This window comes from Eucalyptus grandis, chromosome 8 (assembly GCF_016545825.1).
Source record: "Eucalyptus grandis isolate ANBG69807.140 chromosome 8, ASM1654582v1, whole genome shotgun sequence".
Classification (NCBI taxonomy): Eukaryota; Viridiplantae; Streptophyta; class Magnoliopsida; order Myrtales; family Myrtaceae; genus Eucalyptus; species Eucalyptus grandis.
In genome coordinates this window covers 31,706,099-31,728,965 of record NC_052619.1, presented here as the reverse complement: position 1 = coordinate 31,728,965, position 22,867 = coordinate 31,706,099, and the positions used below count along the sequence as shown (strand labels likewise).

The following is a 22,867-nucleotide window of genomic DNA, read 5'->3' as shown; positions in this document are numbered from 1 at the left end:
CTTCTTCATGGGTGTGCTCTGTAGTTTTCACTGATGCCCAAATACGAGAAGAGAACAAAAGAAATACTTACGTTCATTTGTCGGAAAAGTTAAAAGCTGGAGTACGACATCAAGCTTTTTTAGAAACGCCGAACAACTTTCGCAGAAAATGGGTGGGAAGGTACCTGTGCCTCTCCTAACAGAAAAAAGGAAAAGAACATTAAAGTATCCTTTCGCTCAAGCACGTAAAATTCCCTGGGCATCAAATGAAAGGAAACCCGGACAAGAAGATGACTTGAAACCGGATCAAAGCTCCACACGAATCAGTGGGGAATGCTCAACATCAAAAAGGACAGCATAAGCGAACCCGAAACCCACGCCCGTGCAAAAACACGAGAGGACGGGGCAAAGGCAAGGCATAAACAGGGGGTCGGCCGAGGGTCGCCCCGGACGCCTCCGAAACGGGGTCCCCGGGAAATCGATGCAACTCGAAACAACTCAAAAAGATACGCACGAGACCTACCGGGGGAGAAGCACGCATCAGCAAGCGGCCGAGGTCCAATCGCGGTGGCTACCGGAGGAGGCCCTTCGCTCACAACCTCACCCCTTTCTCTCTTCTCCCGAACCCCCCTTCCTCTAAATCCCCTTGGCTCGCTCTCCTCTCTCCCTTTTAAGTTGCCCAGCGCGCATGGCCTCCTGCGACGCCAGCTGCCCCTGCTGGCCTGACCCCGACCGGACGCTCCTGCGGTTGTGCTGTTCCCCCTCGTACCGGCGTCCTCGTCGCGTTGAGGGAAAGAAGTGGCAAGGGCCGGGCCCAAGCAGGGGAAGGGAAAAGGAAAAGAAAAGGGGGCCAGGCTGGCCCAGCCCTACTCCGGGCCCAATACGTTTTTAAATTGTTATTTTTAAATAAAAAATTCTGAAAACTTTAATAATTAATACTAGCAACGCAAATGTTCCTAATGTTCATACATAATGCAATTTAATGAAAATTATTTTTGCTAGGGATCAAAAATTAATTCATAATTTTCTATGCAATTAATGAATAATTAAATTAATGCCCAAAATTTAGGTGTCAACTTACGTAATGGGCATCAGAACTCTAACAATAATCCATAAAATGCCTATATCAACATTTGTGCCTCCAAAAACTCAATCGACAATGCTAGTCAACTCATCAATCGCCATAGAAGTCGGTCTTCCAATTTCAGGGTAGATGAAGCTTGCACGCACCTACAAGCACCAAGTCTAGTTTCATACGCACCAGTAAAAATTAATTCATACACAATTAAACCATGACGTCAGCAAGCTATGTTAGTAGGCCATCAATCTCCATAGAAGTCGATCCTCCAATGTTATGTTAGCAGGAGGCTTCAAAAGCCCAATAACATTATTGACAGAACCGGCTTAATACTTTGACTGATCGATTCGAGGCCTTATGGATTGATTCATTGCCGATTCAAACTAGCCACAGCTTTTTCTACTGTGCCCTGTTCAAGTTTGAGGTCAGTTTTACTTTCAACCTTTCAGTACTCTACAAAGATTAGTCGCAGGTCTCACGGCCCATCCAAGCCATCTAAGATGGCTCTAATTATTGTTTGTGGGTTAAGCCATGCCTACACGAACATTTGATGAAATTGTGAAAAAATAATGCTGACAAACCAGAAGATTAGATCAGTAAAAACCACCAAATCATCATGTGGATTTTGTAGCGATATTTACTGGTCTACAGGTTAGTAGGTTTGAGACTGTCAAAGAGATGTGAGATTTACTAGCTCAATGTAATGGTAATAGTGATTTGGCTCACTAAGATATAGGAATTGGGGCAGTCTATCCCCGGTTTTTTCAATTGGATGTATTCAACTCAGGATCAGTTTGCACTCTCCGAACCTACGTGAGAGTGTAAGATTGATAAGGATCTGTTTGGTAGTTATCAAGATCGTATGTACTTCATTCAATTTTTGATGGTGTTCGTAGACGACCATGAGCGATTTTGTGCATCATTCCTCCATCGCACTCCACACACACTGCAAAGCATTGTTGTAGAGCAACACTAAGGAAACTGCGTGAAGGGATTCAAAGCTCGGGAGTGACATTGCTCTTGCTACACCGCACTCGTACTTCTGTCGTCCTGCCAAATGTTGTCATCATTGCCAAAGTCTATTCCAAATTGTCATTACAATGTAGAATAATACAACCCGAAACCCAAAACTCGAGACAAACGGAATATGCTATGATGGCAACACTGCCCAAATTGACGTCTAAATCCACATAAATCGAAATTTGTTTACCTCAACAACTTCTGTGCTGATATTTTGGATGCGTGGCGTCAGGTAATCTTGAGGAGTGAAAGAACAAGGTGGTTTAACCTACAGATTTTGAAAATGCCAACTGATATTTAGCATTCTACAATTTCTAACAGCATTGCTGTCGAGCATATAATCAACAACTGGAGCATGAACTTCACTAGGATCAAGACCTCGTACTTCTGCTTTCAAGGGACATAATGGATCAGATATCTAATGAGATATTTTAGCGAACACCTACAATACAATATCATGGGATGGGAAAGGAAAAATGTTGTTGGCTTTTGTGGCATTGTCTTGAAACTGGTATCTTGTACAGATTTTGCTGCCTGAGCGTTAGCACCCAGTATCTATGACCATAAACAATCTGATGATCATGAGAAGAGAACAGATAACACTCAGTAGCACATAACAGCAGTTACATTAATATTTCACCCCAAACAGTCGAATAAACGGGGCTTTTGGACTCTGCTGCTTCTCTTGGAAATAGCCTGATTTTAAAAATTTCACTTCTATACCTTCCACATGATCTAGTACATGAGGCATTAGCCTATTTAATAAAATACCGGTCCACTTAGATATCTTTTCGAAAGCTGGGAAAAGGTTAGATGCCCTTGGAGCAAGTTATCAATTGCAGGTATGCAAGACATAGCGTTTGAGACGAAAGAGGACGTGCTAAACAAGGTAAAATGCGCTTTCTATCTCTGTAGGCTCATACAAAGCGACAACCTGATACTCCGTACTCTGTAAAACACTCGATGCCTCTCGATAGTATCAGCAAGACGGCGGAAGCAGGAGTGATACGTCCCACAGAGGTATTTGCTGTAGCTACATCGAGCATGGTCGCGCCCAACAGTCTCTTTGGATCATAAGGGCAAGCTCTCTTGAAAACTTCGGCTGCAACGGGAACTGTGGAGTTAACAGGGTTGCTAATCAGATTGACGATAGCTTTGGGGCGACATTTGGCAATTCCATCGCAGGAGGTTTCTGATAAGTCCAGCATTTATGTCGACAATTCCATCGCGGACCTGCTAATAGAAGCCACAAATTGGTCTGACCACGGCACTGGTGTCCATGGGGCTGATATCCGCGGTGGTGACACTAGTGAGTATTCACAACATCGTACAGATGAACAGAGAAGAGCGAGTTGATCTTCATCAAAACTGCCAGGGGCTTGGCCAATCCCTCCAGGATCACGACTTTGAATCCCGGCAATGTCCTGCACAGCAAGGGAGATTCGGCAGCAGCGCAGTCTTCGCCCGCCACAAGGCTCGGCACTCGAGTCTTCGTTGACGAAAGATGCGAAGGAGCATCAATCAACAACCGTCGCCCCAATCGCATTTTCCTTTTTAACGTTTACAGACTTTTTGTCATAAAATGGACAGATACGCTATAGTGACCTTGATTTTTAAGTTTTAATAAAGCTTGGGACTTCCCTCATTTTAGGCGTTATATTGCCAAAACTTGGAGTTAAAATTGCAATTCTATGAAATCATGGGAATTTAACTTAAATATATCCATCATCCCATCATGTAACGGCGATGAGAAAAATCGTGAGTTAGGATTTAATTCAAGGAAAAGGCCATGTGAAATAGTACTATAATCTAGGATGGTACACTTTTGCATCCCATCAGTAGTTAAAAATAAAGTAACAAAATCAGAAAAAATCTAAAATCAAGGTTTTAAGCATGACACGGCACGACAATTATTTAACGAAAGTAAATCCTTTCTGGTAGTCCTATATCTTAGAGCATGACATCATTTGATTTATGGCCTTAATTTATTGTGTTCGTTAATATTTCTGGTGGTTTGGGTTTTGTAGGGTGTATTCGATAATGACTTGACAAAGGCGACGCTTGATTGATTGTCTGGGAGCCATCAGCTTCCCATCTAGAGTTTTTTGAGCCATTATTCAAAATGTATTTGGACCGTTAAATGTGAACAGTTGCATCTAAAAATGTGATGGATCTCAGTCTTGCCATATCCGCCTCCTCGAGGGGCCGCCGCACGGAGAACGCAGCCACGAGGAGGAGCTCTCGATGCGGACGTGCTTGAACATGGTGAAATTTATGCATTGAGTTTTTAGATCCAAATGTTTGTTTATTTATGAATATTACGGGTTTGAATTTAATCTAAATGTGGGAAATAGAAGAGTACGTGGGCGATTATAAATTCGGATTCTCCGATTATTAATAAATTATTTGTTGTTGCGTCTCTTATAGAAATAGGTATCGACACTTGATACCGAACCATGTAAATTTTTGGCGTCCTTTATTGTTTCTCATTTATTTTCTTTGATAATTACATGTCGACATAAATTACACGATCTTAGGTAGCTTCTACGTTAACATATTACAATAGGGGCACTGCACATCTGATAATGCGCACAGGCAACATTATGGGTGCCAACGGAAGTCGGAAATCTGAACACTGAACATGAGAGATATGGGACATCCGTCCACCAGGATGAACTCATTGGTCATTTCAGTTTGAATTTGAGAGAAGCAAGAAAATTGGATCTTGATAAGTTTCTTTGAGGCACCAAACCTGAGAAGCAACAAATGCACGCTCGACAATTTCAGCGTTGCTTCTCAACCCATGTAGGAATCCATCCGCAGACTTCACAGCAGCATATTTCATTTTCACATCATTTGAGCATGTAAAAAGAGTCCACATATCAAAGAGCCATTAAATTTCCGGTTCATGAAAGAGACCAGACAACATCTCAAGGGCCAAACAAAAGATCTTTGAGAGTTGCAGAGCCATCTCCAGCTTTAGCATGAAAATTGTGAAAGCACAGATGTAAACAATTCAGTTTGCTTCATGACATAACGTAAGGAAGCAAAGTAAGTGAAGACTAAGATGTCATGTCATAATTTCATTGGGGAAATAGACGCAGAAAATTGTAGTTTCGAGTAGGCATGTACGATCACTGTAAGTCTGATGCATTTAACAATTCTGCAACTGCATGAACTTCTCCGCTTATCAAAATGCATGTCATTCTGTTAGCCGTAACAACAAAAGATGGAAGGTGCTCTGTTTCTACATTCTTTCTGTTACGTTCCTCTGTTTTCCTTATTGAGGATCAGACAAAATAATCAGAAATTAAGATACTGTCCACAACTGCTTGCTTCTACCAATAGCCCGAGACAAGGTATCCCATCAACGCATTTACTTGGGTAGTGGTAATGGATAAGTTTTCAAGGTGGCATCGATAAATCGAATTCTGTGACCTCTACAAGTAGAGACAATAGCAAGCTCTCTTATATTCATTAATCATTACAGTGCATAGGCAAAGTCTGCACACGATAAAATTGACTTGCAAATGACATATGCCCATATGGACCTAAGATGTAACTCTTGTGAAAATCTCATCCTTCTCAAACAGGAAGTTCTCAGCAAAGCCATCTTCGAAATTTCTTGTAAATGTTAAGAATTTAGAGACTCTACCATGATTAAGCATGCACTCATGTGTCTGGGAGAAAAAAAAAATGCTTTCCTGGAACAGTGTACTCCTTAGGGGGCCTCAGTACTCTGAAGCTTGTCGCAGGCCCTTAACAAAATGAACATCACCAGAACAGCTAAAGCACTGTTTTACAAAAAATGAAAAGCCCCTGAAGACACTAACAGAATGTGATATGACATCAAAACTGCCTAAAATTGAAGTCTAAATCTGTAAACGAAATGAAATTTATTTACCTCAACAACTTCTGGCCCGCCATTTTGGATATGTGATTTAAAGTAATCAATTTCTTGAGGAGTGAAAGAATAAGGTGGCTTAACCTACAGATTTTGAAAATGCCAACTGAAATTTGGCATATAAAAAAATTGCAATTTCTAATAGCTTTTCTGTCGAATATATAAGAAGTAAAATTGTCGCTCATGCATGACCACCAACAACTGGAACATCAACTTCTCTAGGATCAAGACCAAGTACTTCTGCCTGCAAGGAACATAACAGATAAGAAATCTACCTGGGAAAGTACAAAAGCTGTTGGCTTGCATGACACTCTCGAAACTGGTATCTTGTACAAATCTTCTGCCTGAGCATTAGTCCCAAATAGCTATCACCAAAAACGAGGTCATCATCATGAGAAGAGAACCATTAACACTCACTAATACATAACAGCACTTGCAAATAGCCTGATTTTTCACCTTGGCGTCTCCACTGTGCACATGATCCCATAAATGAGGCATTAGCCTATTTAATGAAATACCAGTCTTATTGCAAGATGGGAAAAAGTTAGCTGCCCTTGGAGCAATTGATTGCAGGCAAGACAAGCGTGCTAAACTTGTAGGCTTATACAAAGTGACGACCTGACACTCTGAACTCTAAATATACTTGATGCTTCTCGACGGTATCAGCAAGACAATACAAGCAGGAGTGATATGTACCACAGAAGTATTTGCTCTAACTACGTCGAGCATGGTCACACCCAACAGTCTCTTGGATCATAAGTGCCAGCGCTCTTGGAAACTTTGGCTGCAATGGGAACTGTGGAGTTAACAGAGCTACAAAACCAGTTGACTATGGCTTTCGGGCAACATGTGGCAACTCCTTCATAAAGGGTTCCGTTGTTCCAGCACTCATTTTGAACAGATCATCTCTTTTCATTCCTGTTCTCCTAGGAACTCCGGCAGGGATGATGACGAGGTCCATCCCTACAGGGGCCTTCTCCAGTTTTTGTTGTCCCAGAAATCCACAGAAAACAGTCAACAATATCAAATTAGTCTGACATAAAAAATGATCCATATACTCACTAATGATATGAAGCTCACTCATCCGGAAAGGTAATCCAACAAACAATATCCCCACAGAACAATCAACAATATCAAATTTCATCTTTGTCTAGAGCCTAGCAATTCCACCATGCTAAATTCAGCAAATAGCAAGCAAATTAACGATCGGAGGGGGAAACTCACCATGGCACCGCTGTCTTTGTGGCTGATATCAGCGGTGACACCAGGAGTATTCACAACACCCTACAGATGGAAAAACATAGACGAGCTGGGTGTAGATTATTTTCCTTTAGGATGCTGGTTTATGAAGACTTTTTTTTTTAACTTATAGGGTTATTTCTCTTTTATAAAATTTCACGTAAAAATTTCACGAAAAATAAAGTCAACAACATTAAAGAAAAGAGGGCTCAGTGGCTGCCGATGGATCCAAAAGTACTAACGTACTAAATAAATGGAGCCTCATGATTGATATTCAAATACTCTAACGCTCTCACTCATTGCACTTAGAGCTTGGCCTAAGATGAATGCGTGGAATAGTCACTGAATATTAATGGGAGTAAATTAGAGATACGATGCATTCTCGTACTTTGGCACCCTGTAAATCAAATCACCATCAAGAAATACAATAGATGGTTCAATAAGTGACATGAGAGACACTCGGATTAGTTCATGTCGGTGGTGAATGTGTGTCGCCAGTTTGGATTTTATCCCACGTGCAGGGCCCGCAGGTTTGGCATTATCCCATGACCAGGTCCTCAATACTCTGAATAACTCGCCGCCAACTCTCTTCCCAACCGCCAGCTCTACAGGTTAGCAAGGAAAAGCCGAAATGAGAACTTCTGTTTTGCTTTGATGTAATCAAAACGCACCTGAGAATTTCGACAAGGCTATACTCCCACACCTTTTCGTACGACCGATGCGCACTTTGGTTGCAAAGAAAATCTGGGAGAAGTTCAAAGCCAACTGCACCAGTTTGATACCAGTCATGATATTCTTCAATCAGTTGCACGGTAGAGAGAACGGTTTGTTTTAAAGCTTCTGCCAAACCCAACTCCAACTTGGTAATGTCGACACATCGGGCAACCTTTCCATTGACTTGCAATTTTCTATCTTCACATATACCAAATTATTCAGTTCTTTCAAGCCTTCGACGGCTCTCAACTTCCTACAACGGCATAGCTCGAGATGCTGTAGATTTTTCAACTTCGATAAGTTAGGCAATTGTTTGATCACATCACACATGGTAATGTGCAGAGACTCCAGTGATTCTAGTTCCCCCAAACTTGGAATCTCCGCCAGATTGGGGAAGTCTCTGAGCTGTAATTTTAGTAGCCTCTTCAAGTGCGATAGATTGGGAAGAGCAGGGAATTCGGCATCTGCAATCACTCGACATTTCAAACTTGAGGGAAGCTCTGGCAATGGGGAAAGCCGGTGGCTTGCAATTTTAAGTGTTTGGAAACTAGAGAAAGCACTGATCTTTCCTGGCAATGTAGAGATTGGGCTCCATTCTAAATCCAATACCCTCAGATAGGTCAAGTTCCACATTTCCCACGGTATTTCATCCATGATATGCCGAAAAAACGAGGCATCGAGCTCTTCAAGTGTCTTTACCCCTCCGAGAGCATAGGGTATTGTGTGTATCTTTGTGTATGCCACATTTAAGACTTTTAGTCTCTTTAGATTTTCAATGGAATCAGGGAGAAGGGAGATCCCCGAGGATTTTAAATCCAATTCAACCAATAATTTCATTTCCCCAATAGAGTATGGAAGCTCATATAGATTCTTGCATCCAGAAATAGACAAATGCGTTAAACTCGTCAACCTTCCAATGGAATCAAGGAGAACACAGATCTCCGAGAGTTTTAAATCCAATTTGACCAATGATTTTAGTTCCCCAATAGAATCAAAAAGCTCATGTAGATTCTTGCATCCGGATAAAAGTAAATGCTTGAGATCTTTTAACCTTCCAATGAAATTAGGAAAAATAGAGATCCCCGAAAATTTTAAATATAACTCAACCAATGATTCTAGTTTTCCAATAGAGTCCGGAAGCTCATTTAGATTGTCGCATCTAGAAAAAGATAAATGCGTGAAATTCGTCAACCTTCCAATGGAATCTAGGAGAACAGAGATTCTCGAGAGTTTTAAATCCAACTCAACCAATGATTGTAATTTCCCAACAGAGTCTAGAAGCTCATGCAAATTTTTGCATCCAAATAAAATCAAATGCTTAAGATTCCTTAGCCTTCCAATGGAATAGGGAGAATAGAGATCCCCGAGAGTTATAAATTTAACTCGACCAATGATTTTAGTTCCCCAATAGAGTTCGAAAGATCATTTAGATTCTTGCATCCAAATAAAAGCAAATGCTTGAGATTCCTTAATCTTCCAATAGAATTAGGGAGATCGAAATCCCGAAAGCGATAAATCTAACTCGACCAAATATTCTAGTTTCCCAATAGAATCCGGAAGCTCATGTAGATTCTCACATTTTGATAAAAGCAAATGCTTTAGATTCTTCAGCCTTTCAATGGAATCAGGGAGAATGGATACCCCTGAGAGTTTTAAATCCAACTTGACCAATGATTTTAGTTCCCCAATAGAGTTTGGAAGCTCATGTAGATTCTTGCATTCAGATAAAAGTAAATGCTTGAGATCCTTTAATCTTCCAATAGGATAAGGGAGATATGATATTCCCGAGTAACTTAAATCCAAATCGACTAATGATTCTTGTTCCTCAATAAAATCTGGAAGCTCATGTAGATTCTTGCATTTAGAAAAAGACAAATGCAGGAAATTCATCAACCTTCCAATGGAATTTGGGAGAATGGAGATCCCTGAGAGTTCTAAATCTAACTCCACCAATGATTTTAGATCCCCGATAGAGTCTGGAAGCTCATGCAAATTCTCACACCCATTCAAAAGCAAATGCTTGAGATTCCTCAACCTTCCAATGGAATCAGGGAGAACAGAAGGGCATCCTGAAAACACAAGCATATTTGTCGAGAGGTGGCACAAAAGTAATTCAAGGCAGTGGGATTATTTCATGGCTCCTGAAAATTGGCTGGATGCTCTTAGAATATCAAATACTCAATACCAAATAGCATAAGACTTATTTTTGCATATATCTCTATGCCTACACATAATTTGGTTCACATTCAGCTTTGTTTGTTTTTCAATATAAGTTGATGTGATAATCCTAGATTAACTTACTCGAGGTATTGTCCATTTTGACCTGTCCCATACCGAGCCTCGAGTTTTGTCATTTGATGTGCATGCAAGCAATTTCCTTGAAGATCACCTTTCTGGTAGTGCTTTAACTAGAGCTCACTTAAGCAAAGCTTGCCGTTGTGTCTTCGTAAGTTAATTCCAGTTTTCTCATACATATCTCAGAATTACTCTTTCCCTACTTGGTGTATAGTCCGGTTCATTATTACTCCTTTAGCCATCCTAGAAGCATGCTGGGAGTTGCTTCTTGATCTCTTTGAGGGGAGGGGAGGGGGAGATGACTATATATACATGCAAATATTCTAGAATAATTCAAGAGAGAGGGAGAGACAAAATATTCAAAGGCCACATTTTCAGTAGGAACGAGCCAAATACGTGATTACTCCCTTTAATCAATCTACATCCCTGACTGAAGGTGAAATCTCTCGTTTTCCATAAGCTCATTCAATCAAACCGAGCTTCTAGCTTAGGGACATTCCACTCTAAAAAAATCAAGCTATTCGATATGATAATTTGCAGGTTCGTGTCAACTAAAATGATTAGGAGGATGAAGGACAGAGAAAAGAAAGTGCACTGCTAGTGATAATTTACGTATAGTGCCTCTCCATATGACTTTGTTTTTTTTTTTTTTAATAAATAATTATCTATAATCTTTGGCTTTTTTATTTAATTTATTGGGTTTTTCTTCAAACTTTTTTAGTTTTTTAATTTTATTGACGTGGTGCCATGTCAAAGCCATATATGCATAAAGAAATTTAAAAAAAATGCCATGCTGCATTTTGACATGCCATGTTAGCAAAGTTATACGTGAGCTCACCAGATTGACTAAATTACGTCCAATACCGAAAAATTAGGATTTGATTGTGCAAATTCAAAAGTATAGGAGTTGATTATACATTTGGTGAAACATTTGGAACTATAGACAGAACTTTCTTATATGAAATCCTAAAACGAGAATCTAGTATGCTAAGGAACCTAAATCATCTTATAAAAAAACAAATACCGGTTAATTAGATAAAAATTATAATTTGATTCTCATCCTACATTAGTCTCTCCCATAAGTTCAATATTATAATAATTTCCACTGGAAAAAAAGAAAAGGAAAGAATTAAATAAGACACGGATGAATGTGTGTAAAAAGAGAAAGAAAAGCAGAAAAAGGTGCAACATTGGTGATAATGGCGATAGAGAAATGGGGAGTTCGGGTATTCAAAACTTGATATGAGAGAATACTTAAGTGCCAAGAATTAGAAAAGTGACATTTATGTGCCAAAATTGGAGCAAAATGGATTAGTTAAGTGCCAATAGCGAGAAAATCCGGCTAAAACATTGACATGGCGATTTTCCGACGAGCCAAAAGCAAAATGATGTTGTTTTGCATGTTGACATGGCTAGATAAGTGCCAAAACGACATCATTTTGTTGTTGATGTAGGTAAATAATTAATATAAAAATTAAATTAAAACTAATTTTGTCTTTTTTTTTTTTTAGGAGAAAGATGAATAGCAGCCGGCGGTTGAGGGCTCACCCTCATCGTCGCTGCTTTCCCACCATCGCCGGGAAGGTGGGGGAGGGTCGGCCGGGGTCGCGAGCCTAGCCAAGGGCTAGCGACCCCAATCAACCGACAGGATAGCTCGTGAGCCCTCGCCTAGATCCGGGTGAGGGTGTGGCCCTCCCTAGATTCGGTGAGGGTCGCCGACCCTTGCCTCGATCGGGGCCAAGGGCCGAATGGTGGCGACGGGGGCTGAGCTCTCGCTGCGGCGTGCTGCTATTCATCTTTGTCTTTTTTTTTAAAAAAATATAAATTTGGTTTTAAATTAAATTTAATTAATTTTTATATTAAAATTCAAATTGTGCAAAACAAGTCGTTTTTGTGTTTTTTTTTTACTAAGTTAGCCTTTCAGCGAGTCACATAAGCAAGCAAAATTAATAAAAAATCTTCACGTAGAATTTTCGACATAATTCACTAGATGTGACACTCAAGTGTCTCATTTTTCAAAAAAAAATTTACACTTGCCGAGAAATGGGTGAGGATAATGAAGAAAGTGGGTCAAGACCCACGTACCATGATTACGTCTACCCGAGGGGGGGAGAATATAGTAGCAAGGACTTGTTAAAATTATATGGTGAAATTAGGGTGCGTTTGTTTTTATGAATTAGTTTTATATAGCGATTTTCAAATTTTCATGTATTTGCCTTGTTAAAAAATGAATAATCAACGGCAAAGACTTTTCGATCCAGAAAAATAACCGTACTTAAATTTGAGAAAAATGATTGCTCCAGCCTGAAAAGAAGTATTCTTTTGCCGGCTCCTTTCCCACACGTGCACTCAGATGGAGCTCGAATCTACTCTCTTTCTTTCTCTTCACTGGTCTTCCCTCTTGAAATTGATTTCTAACATTAGATTCAATCCCATATACGCGTTTGATTCGTTGTAGGTCCATTGGACTGAATCATCGTATAATTTTATAATTTTTCACTCGGCTATGTAACTTACATTCTTAGAATATAGGAAGATCTTTTCATGTCATTTTCAGGATCACTGCCAAACAACTGAAAACCGGTCATTTCTTTGAAAATGATTTTCACGAAAGACATCATACTCCATAGTTTTTTCTCCAAAAAATAAATACACCTTTTATGAAAAGAATTTTCCGGGAAAATAACTCAATTGCCGCACATGCACGTATGCGAATAAGGGTGGGCATTGAATGGTGCCGTCAACATAAATGAGCAAGATATAATTGGTAAGGAAGATCTTGGTGTCGGACATAAATGCCAATAATTGAGTAGAAGAAGGGAGAAAAGTGCAAAGTCCACGGTGCTGGTGAAATGGCAGACCTAAGTTTTAATGTTGCCTTTTCCCTTCGACAAGAGTTACGAACCTGGGACCAGCTACATGTGCCCACCCTCTCTACTTAATGACAATGTCGTAAAATGAGTGTTTCCTGCTCTTATAGTCGTCCTATATCCTTCGTTTCTCGATTCAAATGATCTGAAATTCGACTCCTGGCCCATAAATCTTCACATACGTCCAAATATCGTGACATGGGCATCCAAGTATGTAATAATTTGTATTTTGTTAGTGAAAATAAATCGATATTTATGCCATCTACCTAATTGGTTTAGTCAAAGAATAGAGTTATTTCATGTTCATGTATCTTCTGTTATTCATGTTTATAAACTATGTTAGTATATAAAGTTAAGATGACCTCCCAACTTTTAAGAGATCTCAATCTTTTCTTTTCATTCCTCAATACCCTTGATTACTCATTTTATAAATATTATATCAATGGATATATGCGTATATTAAAAATTATTTGGCGATATCTCTCTTAAACAGAATATAATTTTCTTTTTTTTTTACTACCCACAATCTTCCTAGAAAAGTTCAAAAAACTTCCTGAAATCTCCGTGTCTTTTTTGAATGTATTATGGCGAGATAGTATGAAACGATTGACAAAATCGTAATTCAAATAATTGTCAAATACAATATTTTATTTTCCAAAATTAAATGTAAAACTCTCTATTCTGATAATCATTGAAATTTCTTTCATAAATTTATTTGATATTAATCTGTTTTTACAAACATTTGATCTTTTCTTATCCATTTTCCTTCACACGTATACGCATGTGCCCTCATGTTTGCTAGTATAAATAAAGCAAAGAGAATTTATCTAACTTTAAGTGATCGCGATTTCTTTTTCCTGAATATTGTCGATGAGTCATTATACACATGTTCAACCAATGGACAGCAACGTAAAATTTATGAATTTTATACATCTCTTATGAATTTCAATGTGAAAATTGAATGTTTTCTATCTTATAACGACCTTACGGAAAAATTAATTCAAAACTTGAAATATATTTCTCTTTCATATGTAAATTTGTAAGTTATTTATATTAAATCAAAAATCTCTTTTCATTTATTAGTAATTCAAATATTCCGTAATAAGGAAATTCACTTGTCAATTTTTTGCATACACAAATCGCATGTGCACTTTTGCTAGTAAAATGTTTGGCAATATTTTACCTAAAAGATGTTGGTACTTTCGTAAAATATTAGTAAGCTACCAACAAGTTACTTGAGCAAAAGTCATTGGTCACTTCTTTTTTTACTGGTAGTGGCATAAAAAAGAATCGATAATTTTTTGGCATTGAGTAAAATTCTGCCCCCACCTTGTCATACGACCGTGTTTAGAAGACACTAAAAAGGTTATGAGCACCGAACAATACACAAGTTTCAACTTCTTTGGCGCAAATTATCATGTGGTTAGGAGATTTATGGCGACTAGATGTACAAATTTACGATCAATATTGTACCATTTACTATATATCTAATCCACACATAACACAAATGCCTTTCGTTAGCCAAATTGGATGGAGTTAATGAAGGACTTAATTACAAATAATTTGATAATTTTTAAAATTTGATTGCACTATCTGAAAGTTTTAGAATTTGATGACACTTTTGTGATAATTTTTAGTATTTTCAGCATATTTATTCCATTTATTTATAGACCACACGGCCTTATTAATAGCAAGTTTTGGAGGGGCGAGCGCTCCAGCGCTCCTGCTTGGCCGTCCCCGTGGCTGTTGAGAAGCTCTGGATTTTGTTTGGTTTGAATCCTCGACTGGACGGGGTGTCGGCGAATTCGAGCACTCTGTGGCATGATTCCAGGATCTAATTTTTGTAGGGGTTTCAAATATTTTTAAGATAATAATGAGTGTTTTCTCTTTACAGTGAGAATGAATAACATGTAGATCTTAATTATTTCAAGATCTTTTTTTGGTAATGTGGATAATATGTAAGCATCTGGGATTGAATACTAAATTATTTTTTATTATTCAATCTTTTAACTTTTAATGGACTTGGGGTGCTACACAATAAGAGCTCGTTTGCTATAATCTTGAATAAATAGTAGTTGTGCTCTGAATGGTTGTAATTTTACATATTTAATAATATGTATTTTGAAACTACAAAACCTTAAAATTCGATAAGGTAGTTCCTAAATTCTGCTATAAGCTAGTATAGCTATAAAATATTTGCCAAACACCTTATTAAACTACAAACCTTTTTTGATAACTTAAAGTACTATGAAAAAGTTTGTACCAAACAGTATCTTTTGAAGTTTACTAAGTGCCATTAATATCATTGTTCTTCTCTAGTTTACACGCTTCTATAAGTTATAACCAGCGCCTTAGAAATTGAGAGACATGTGATTTAAACAGAACCTGTAGAAGTTATAATTGAACCAAGTTATAGTGACCCCTCCCAACCTAAATGCTATAGCTAAAGAATGACTAGACACCGGTGCAAATCTCATATACTTAGATGGGAAGTTTAGCATGATTCAGTGTGGAATACTTCATGCTCTACATGTACATTTACAGAAGTTTCAATCATCCATCCTTAAGATCCTTCATGCAAAAAGAAAAAGAACATAGAGAATCTCTTCGTAATCCTCAGGTACAATTCGAAGTGATATGTTGGGAAAAAGCAAAAGGAGGGGACACATGCATGACTCTACCTTTCATGTTTTTCCACAACTTTTCTTTTTGACATTTCAATTCGATTGCGGGCGAGTGGGTGAGGCATGCATAAAATATAAGAGAGGAAAGAGAAAATAATAGGACAAGAGACTTTGCAAAGGGGTCGAAACTTTTTGAGGTTTTTCAGTTGCTTGGTTATTTTAGGATAAGTTGCAAATGAGAGGAAATGGTTGGGGCAGGTAAATATGATGAACTTGCGTTCTCTCTTGCAACCACCCCTGACCTAAGTCCACTCTTTTCAGTTATTTATGTTTGCAAGACAAACTTTGAATTATTTAATTCCTAGAAATAAGAGTTTTCACTTGTTTCAGAACATGCGATGTACATGTCATTTTGAAGTGATCTAGTTACATCTATTCATTTAGAAAGGATATTCCAGATACCATACGGTAAGGATCATATTTTCCTTCATCTATAATTAAAAGAAACTTTCTCCAATTATGCCATACAAGTTATAAACATCATCTACATGTAAATTTGATTAAACGGAAATGTTAGTGATGCCTATATTTGTAACCTATAACTTAGAAGGCCGGTTTCCTCCAACCAGAAACAGAGGAAAGCATGGTATTAAAAGCAGTGTACAATAGCTTACTTTCGTCACTATGTATTATCTTTTTATATTCACGTTATGAGAAGACATCAATCATATCTACAATAATAGATAATTTTTTACCATATTAGTTTTACAAGTCATTGTGTGTAAAAGTTTCAACTCTCTAGCAATGTTTGTGGATTGTCTATAGGCTTCGATGTTGATTCACATCTTCTGGAAATCTAAGAGAGCACTTGAGTCAATTAACTAGGATCACTCTCTATATTTAAGGTAATCAAATTATTACTTGAATGTAAATCATCAGTATGTTCTGTTTTGAACACTAATTGCAGAGCAAGTCCTTGATATGCAATACAACTAATTGGCCATGTAGGAGCCATTATTGTTGCATCGAACGTGCGATGGATGACAAATTGGGAATAGTTTTAGTCTTATATTAGCTAAACCACGAGAACCAGGAGATGCCATCGTGCCTAATGCAGTCAATCTCATATTTATTGGTAATGAAAATTTGTTAAGTCTTACCTTACATACTACATCGATACTTGAGAGATTATTAAAATGATCAAAGCATAATAACTTCACGCATCACAACAATTCAAATTGAAAAAGACAAAATAATCTTAACATGAACAAGAAATATAATATATGGCTCGGGAGGTGACATGGACACTTGGATTATATAGTTCATGTGGGTGGTAAATGCGTGTCGCATGATGTCTTCCTCTTTCTGTTTTTTAGAAAGATAAACACGCAATGTGCCTTCCAGGAGCAAGCTCTTCTCAAGGGCCTGAATTGGAAATCAAGAGCATAAAGACGGCCCATTTGAATTCTACATAGAATTTGTTAGGTTTGGGCTTTGGGTCCATTAAGGTGACGTGACTTTAATGCCTCGTATAACTATCCCTAATTGATTTCTCTGGCTTCAGACTATTTTATTACTGAAAAAGAAAATGAAAAAGGCCAAGAGTATTGTTTACCAATCAAAAGATCTACTTAAGTTTCAACTTGATTCCCCAGAAGTAGGGAAGATTAAATAACTAGGAGGGTCTTGAATCTATACAAACTTCTTCTCTTGTGTGCAGAGTGAAACTCATTGATCAGATCAATCCGTATACCTTATTTGTTTTTATTACACCTTTGAGAATAATAACACCGAAAGTTCGATTGAGATTTCCAAATTTGAACTACAAAATTGTCTCCTAGAGATATCAACCGCTCGTTTGTAGGGATTGATCAAGTCCTTTACTGCGTTTGAATCCACGGGCCTCATCCCCAGGGGAACAGCCCATCGGTCGACTTTCTTGGAGGAGCATGCGCCATCCCGGATGAAGCCACCTTCGTCGCCTGTATTTGATTTCACCCGCTAGCACGCGATCACTGTAACAATGGCTTTATTGTTACAATCTCTTTGGTTATGATCAAATCGTGTCGACAAAGACTCAAGAATCTGAGTTTGCGTCTCTTTTACTTTCAAAGCTTACTAGCACTTACGAGCTGCGGCCTTCCCTCGGCCCTCTCTGCCCATCATTTGCTTATTGTTGCGTCACACGAATGAAATGATAGTGTAAGTTGGAGGCAACTCTACACTTAAGAGCTGATGTGGATGCCAACTGTTGTACATGGTACGACTTGTACCGACGTGCACAATTTTAATAATATTTTAATATTTTATCAATTTTTTTCACTTTTTTTTTTCCTTTTTCTTTCCTTTTTTTCCTAAACCCAGGACAGTGAAGTCGCAGCTTGACTCCAATTGGCCATAGGGAGAGGGTCACGACCCTTGCTTGGTTTGGATGAGGGTGTCACTACTCTCACTAGCCATGGGTGAGGGCCTCCATGCCCTTATCGGCCACAAGCAAGGGCGTTGGCCCTTGCCGGACCCTTGCCCTTTGGTTGGCGAGGACAAGGGTCCGGCTAGGGCCACGAGGCCCACCCATGGCCGGCAAGGGTTGATTGGCGACCTCCCGGCTTAGAGCTAGAGAAAAAGATAAGAAAAAAAGAAAAAAAGGAAAAAGAAAAGAATAAAAATTTAAAATTTAAAAAAAAAATTACAATATTATTGAAAATTGTTTGTTAGCATAGCCTATGCCTCGGAGGATGGTCAGCGTCCACGTCAATAATTTCTGACTTAAATTAACCAAATGAACTCAATTAGTAGAACATGCAAAAGTTTAGAATTTAATTGGTAAAACGTGAAAAAGTTTAGGACTTAATTGATAAAATTTAAAGATTTATGATTGAATTAGTAAAAGTGTAATGAGTTTAGGATTTTTGGGACAATTTTCTCAAGATATAAAAATGGGTGAAGACAATGAAGAAAGTGGGTCAATATGCACATACCATAATTACCTCTATATTAGTGAGGGAGAATATAGTAGCTAGGATTTTTTTTTAATAAATAATCTAGCAATATTAGGATGTGTCTGGTTTTATGATATGATTTTTATGCAATGGTTTTCCAAATTTTCATATGTTTGGTTTCCTAAAAGTGGATAATCAACGGAAAAGATTATCCAATCGAGGAAAGTAACCATGCTTAAATTTAAGGAAAACGATTTCCCATCTTAAATAGAAGAATTGTTTTGCCAGGATCCTTTTCCTCGTGCATGTTCGCATAGAGCTTGAATCTACTCTCCCTCTCCTCGTTGGTCTTTCCTCCTCTTCTAGCAGTTTCATCTCTATAAAAAAAGTAAATTTCTAACGTTAGCTTCAATCACATGTAAGTGTCCAATTTGTTGTAAGTTTGTCGTACTAAATCATCATTTGGTTATATAATTTTTCACTCGGCTATGGAGTTATAATTTTGGAAGATAGTAAGATCTATAAATCAAAAAAATTTCCGTCTCATTCTCAGGTACACTGTCGAATAACCGAAAACAGCCATTTCTTTGTAAACTATTTTTCTCCACCAATTTTTTTTTTCCAAGAAATAAATACACCTTTGATATAAAGAATTCTCCGGGTACATAACTCAATTGCCGCACATGCACGTATGCGAATAAGAGTGGGCATTAAATGGTGCCGTGAATGTAACCGAGCAAATATAATTTTGGAAGGAAGATCTTGGTGTCGGACATAAATGCAAATAATTGAGCAAAAGAAGAGAGAAATGCAAAGTCCTCGATGCTGGTAAAATGGCAGGCCCAGTTTTAATGTGCCTCTTCCTTTTGACTCGACAACCTGGGATCTCAATTATTAGATGTAATAATTTGTCTTTTGTTAGTGAAAATATTATTTCATGTACCTAATTTGTTTAGCCAAAGTATAGAGAAATTTCATGCTCATATATCTTCTGTTATTTGTATATATAAGCTATACTAGTATGTAAAGTAAAGAGAACCCGCAACTTTTAAGGGATTTTAATCTTTTCTTTTCATTCCTCAATATTCTCAATCAGTCATTTACAAACATTATATCAATGGATATATGCAGAGATTAATAATTATTTCACGATATCTCTATCAAATAGAATTTAATTTCTTTTCTATACCATCCACAATCTTCCCAGAAAAGTTCACAAACTTCCTGAAACCTCCGTGTCTTTTTGAATGTATTATGGTGACATAGTGATATGATTGACAAAACATAATTTCTATAATTGTCATATAAAATATATTACTTTCCAAAATTAATTGTGAAGCTCCCTATTTTCATATGATAGAATTTTTTTGCATCAAATGATTTGTATTTAGATATTTATCTGTCTTCTCACACATTTAATCTTTATTTTCATTTATCTTGACACGTATACGCATGTGCCCTCATATTTGTTAGTATAGATAAAGCAAAGACAATTTATCTACTTTTAAGCGATCCCAATTTCTTTCTCCTAAATTTCCTCGATGAGTTATTATGTAAATATCCAGCCAGTGGACATTTCATACAATTTATAATATCTCTTATGAATTTCAATTCTAAAATTGAATATTTTATATCTTGTACAATAAAGCAAATCCCATACGGCAGCGAGTGCAACTAATTAGCATTTTTTATTATGAGTGGATTTTTTTGGTAAAGGATAAATATTTTCTTCATAAATCAAGATCTCATCTAATTAGTTGTGATGTTAATCATCCTCCTTAAGATCCTTCATGCAAAAAGCATAAAGGGAAGACAGAGGTCCACCCTTTTACCTCCATGATTGGTGTTGAGTTTTAAACATTTTGTATTTATACCAGTCCATTTCATTTTATCAATTTTGGCTAATTGGTGTTCACGTGGATGTCGGCCATTCTATATGACACGGTCGGCGCTAATGTGAACATTTATTAATTACATTTTAAAATTTTAATAATTTATTTATTTATTTTTCTTTTATTTTTCTTCTTTCATTCCTTTTTCCTCCATTTGGTCGCCGGACCTTGATACTGGCAAGAGGCAAGGGCCGGGAAGGCTTGACCTCCCCTCATCGTTGCAGGGCAAGAGCGAGCTCGCCTTGCCACTAGCCTTGCCCAACCATTGGATGGCGTGACAGCATGGTAATCGCGAGTTCTTCTTCGAGATTGAATTCGACGGCGGATTCGTACATTGGGAGCTTAATTAGCTTGACGTCCGAGAGCGAGATCAGGTACGAGGGTGTCCCCTACGACATTAACATCGAGGAGTCCAGTATTGGGCTTAAAAATGGCATTTCGCGTTCTGTTTTTGATTCCCATTGTTCTCTCTTGCTTGCAGGGATGAGTGGGCTTTGATGGGGTTAATTTGGCGATTTGGGCTTTTTTGTCGTCCCGGCCTTTGCTTGAGGCTTGAACTCGCTTGCCTAGCCATGGGGAGACTTGTCCTGGCCGACCGTTGGCGAGGTCAACCTCATTAGATCTTATTCGTTTGATTACATGTTTGAGATGTACTTTGATTGGAGGTCCTTGCGTATTCGGAATGATGAAATCTGCTTTAGGCTTATTTGTCCTACAATGCTGAAAATCACAATTGGCCACCCTGGTACGGTAGACTGAATGCAGAAATCTCTGCTACTAGATGTCTTCAGCAGCGTCTTGCCACTTCCATTTAGTGTCTAACTTGGTGGATGCTGACACATTGGGCAACCTTTCAAGGGACATGCAACGTTTGATCTCTGCATTCTTCAAAGAAATCAATTCTTTCAAACCTTCGATGGCTCTTATCTTTCCACAGTGAACTAGCCTGAGATGCCGTAAATTTTGCAACTTCGACAGGTTAGGCAATTGTTCGATAGCATTACACCTGCTAATGTGTAGAAACTTCAGTGATTCCAGCTGCCCCAATCCTGGGATCTCCGCCAATTTGGGTAAGTCACTAAGCTGTAACTTTTGTATCCTCTTCAAGCACAACATACTGGGCGTGCTCTCCAGGAATTCGCACAATGATATCTTCAATTCCCTTAACCTCTCCAAGTATTCAAATGCGGGGAAATGTGGCAACGGACATCCGCTGATAATGAGAACCGACAAGCTTTTGAAGTCGGAAAAAATTGGCAATTGTGGGATCCCGCTAAGTCTCAATTCTGACAAGCTACGCGGAAGCTGATGGATGGACTGCGCATCCCTCCAAGGTGAGATAACCTCGTTCGCCCCAGATGATGCAGTACTTGAATCAAGTCTCCACACTTCGAAATGATCTAAATGAACTAGGCTCGAGAGATCGGGAAGAAAAGGAAATTGAGCAGCTGCAACCACTAGACATTTCAAACTCGAGGGAAGCTCTGGCAATGGACAAAGCTTTTGGCTTGTAATCATAAGCGTTTGGAGACTAGAGAAACCGCTGATCATTGTTGGCATTGTAGAGATTGGGGTCCAATCTAAGTTCAAGATCCTTAGACGGGTTAGGCTCTCCATTTCCCATAGGGATTCATCCTTAAGATGATAACAACATGGGGCATCGACCTCTTCGAGCATCTCCGTGCGTCCAATAGCACAAGGTATCCTTTCTATCTTTGGGTGCCCCACCCTAATGATTTTTAGTCTCTTCAGATTTCCAATGGAATCAGGGATTGCCCTAATCCCTGACTGTTCTAAATCCAAGTGAACGAATGATTTTAGTTCCCCAATAGAGTCCGGAAGCTTATATAAACTCTTGCATCCAGGCAAAAGCAAATGTGTGAGATTCGTTAACCTTCCAATAGAGTCAGGAAGTTGGCTGATACCATCATGATTTCGAACTTCAAACCTGATCAAAGATTTTAGGCCATCTAGTGTCTCAGGAAGCTTGAAAGGCTTGCCTTTGGAGGGCATGATAATCTCTGACAAACGTTCTAGAGAACCTTTCTTTGGGCAACCCTTGGAGGGTAATGCATCCATCAATATTCGACATACGTAGTAGTGTTAGCTTACCGATTGAACCATCAATCATAGACAATTTCTCACATCCAGTGATAATCAATTTCTCCAACTTGCCAAACTCGGAAAAATCAGGTGTCTTGATTAACCTTTTGCAATGCGACAAATCTAGAACTTTCAAATTTTTGCCATCTGCAGTGGAAAAAAAAAGAAGCTGATTATAAGCTGATGAAAAGTAGAGAATACAGTAGCATA

The 22,867-nt window shown here is 38.4% G+C and overlaps 1 protein-coding gene and 1 pseudogene across 1 annotated transcript; both read right to left on the bottom strand.

The window, feature by feature from the left end:
* Nucleotides 1-3,623, bottom strand: part of LOC104414065 — a 118,302-nt pseudogene extending 114,679 nt beyond the window's left edge.
* A 17,708-nt stretch (nucleotides 3,624-21,331) lies between these two features.
* On the bottom strand, nucleotides 21,332-22,633 carry LOC120287159 (disease resistance protein RPV1-like). Its single transcript, XM_039299863.1, has one exon. It carries the CDS (start codon nucleotides 22,631-22,633, stop codon nucleotides 21,332-21,334), a length of 1,302 nt encoding a protein of 433 aa, XP_039155797.1.
* Nucleotides 22,634-22,867: the final 234 nt, after the last annotated feature.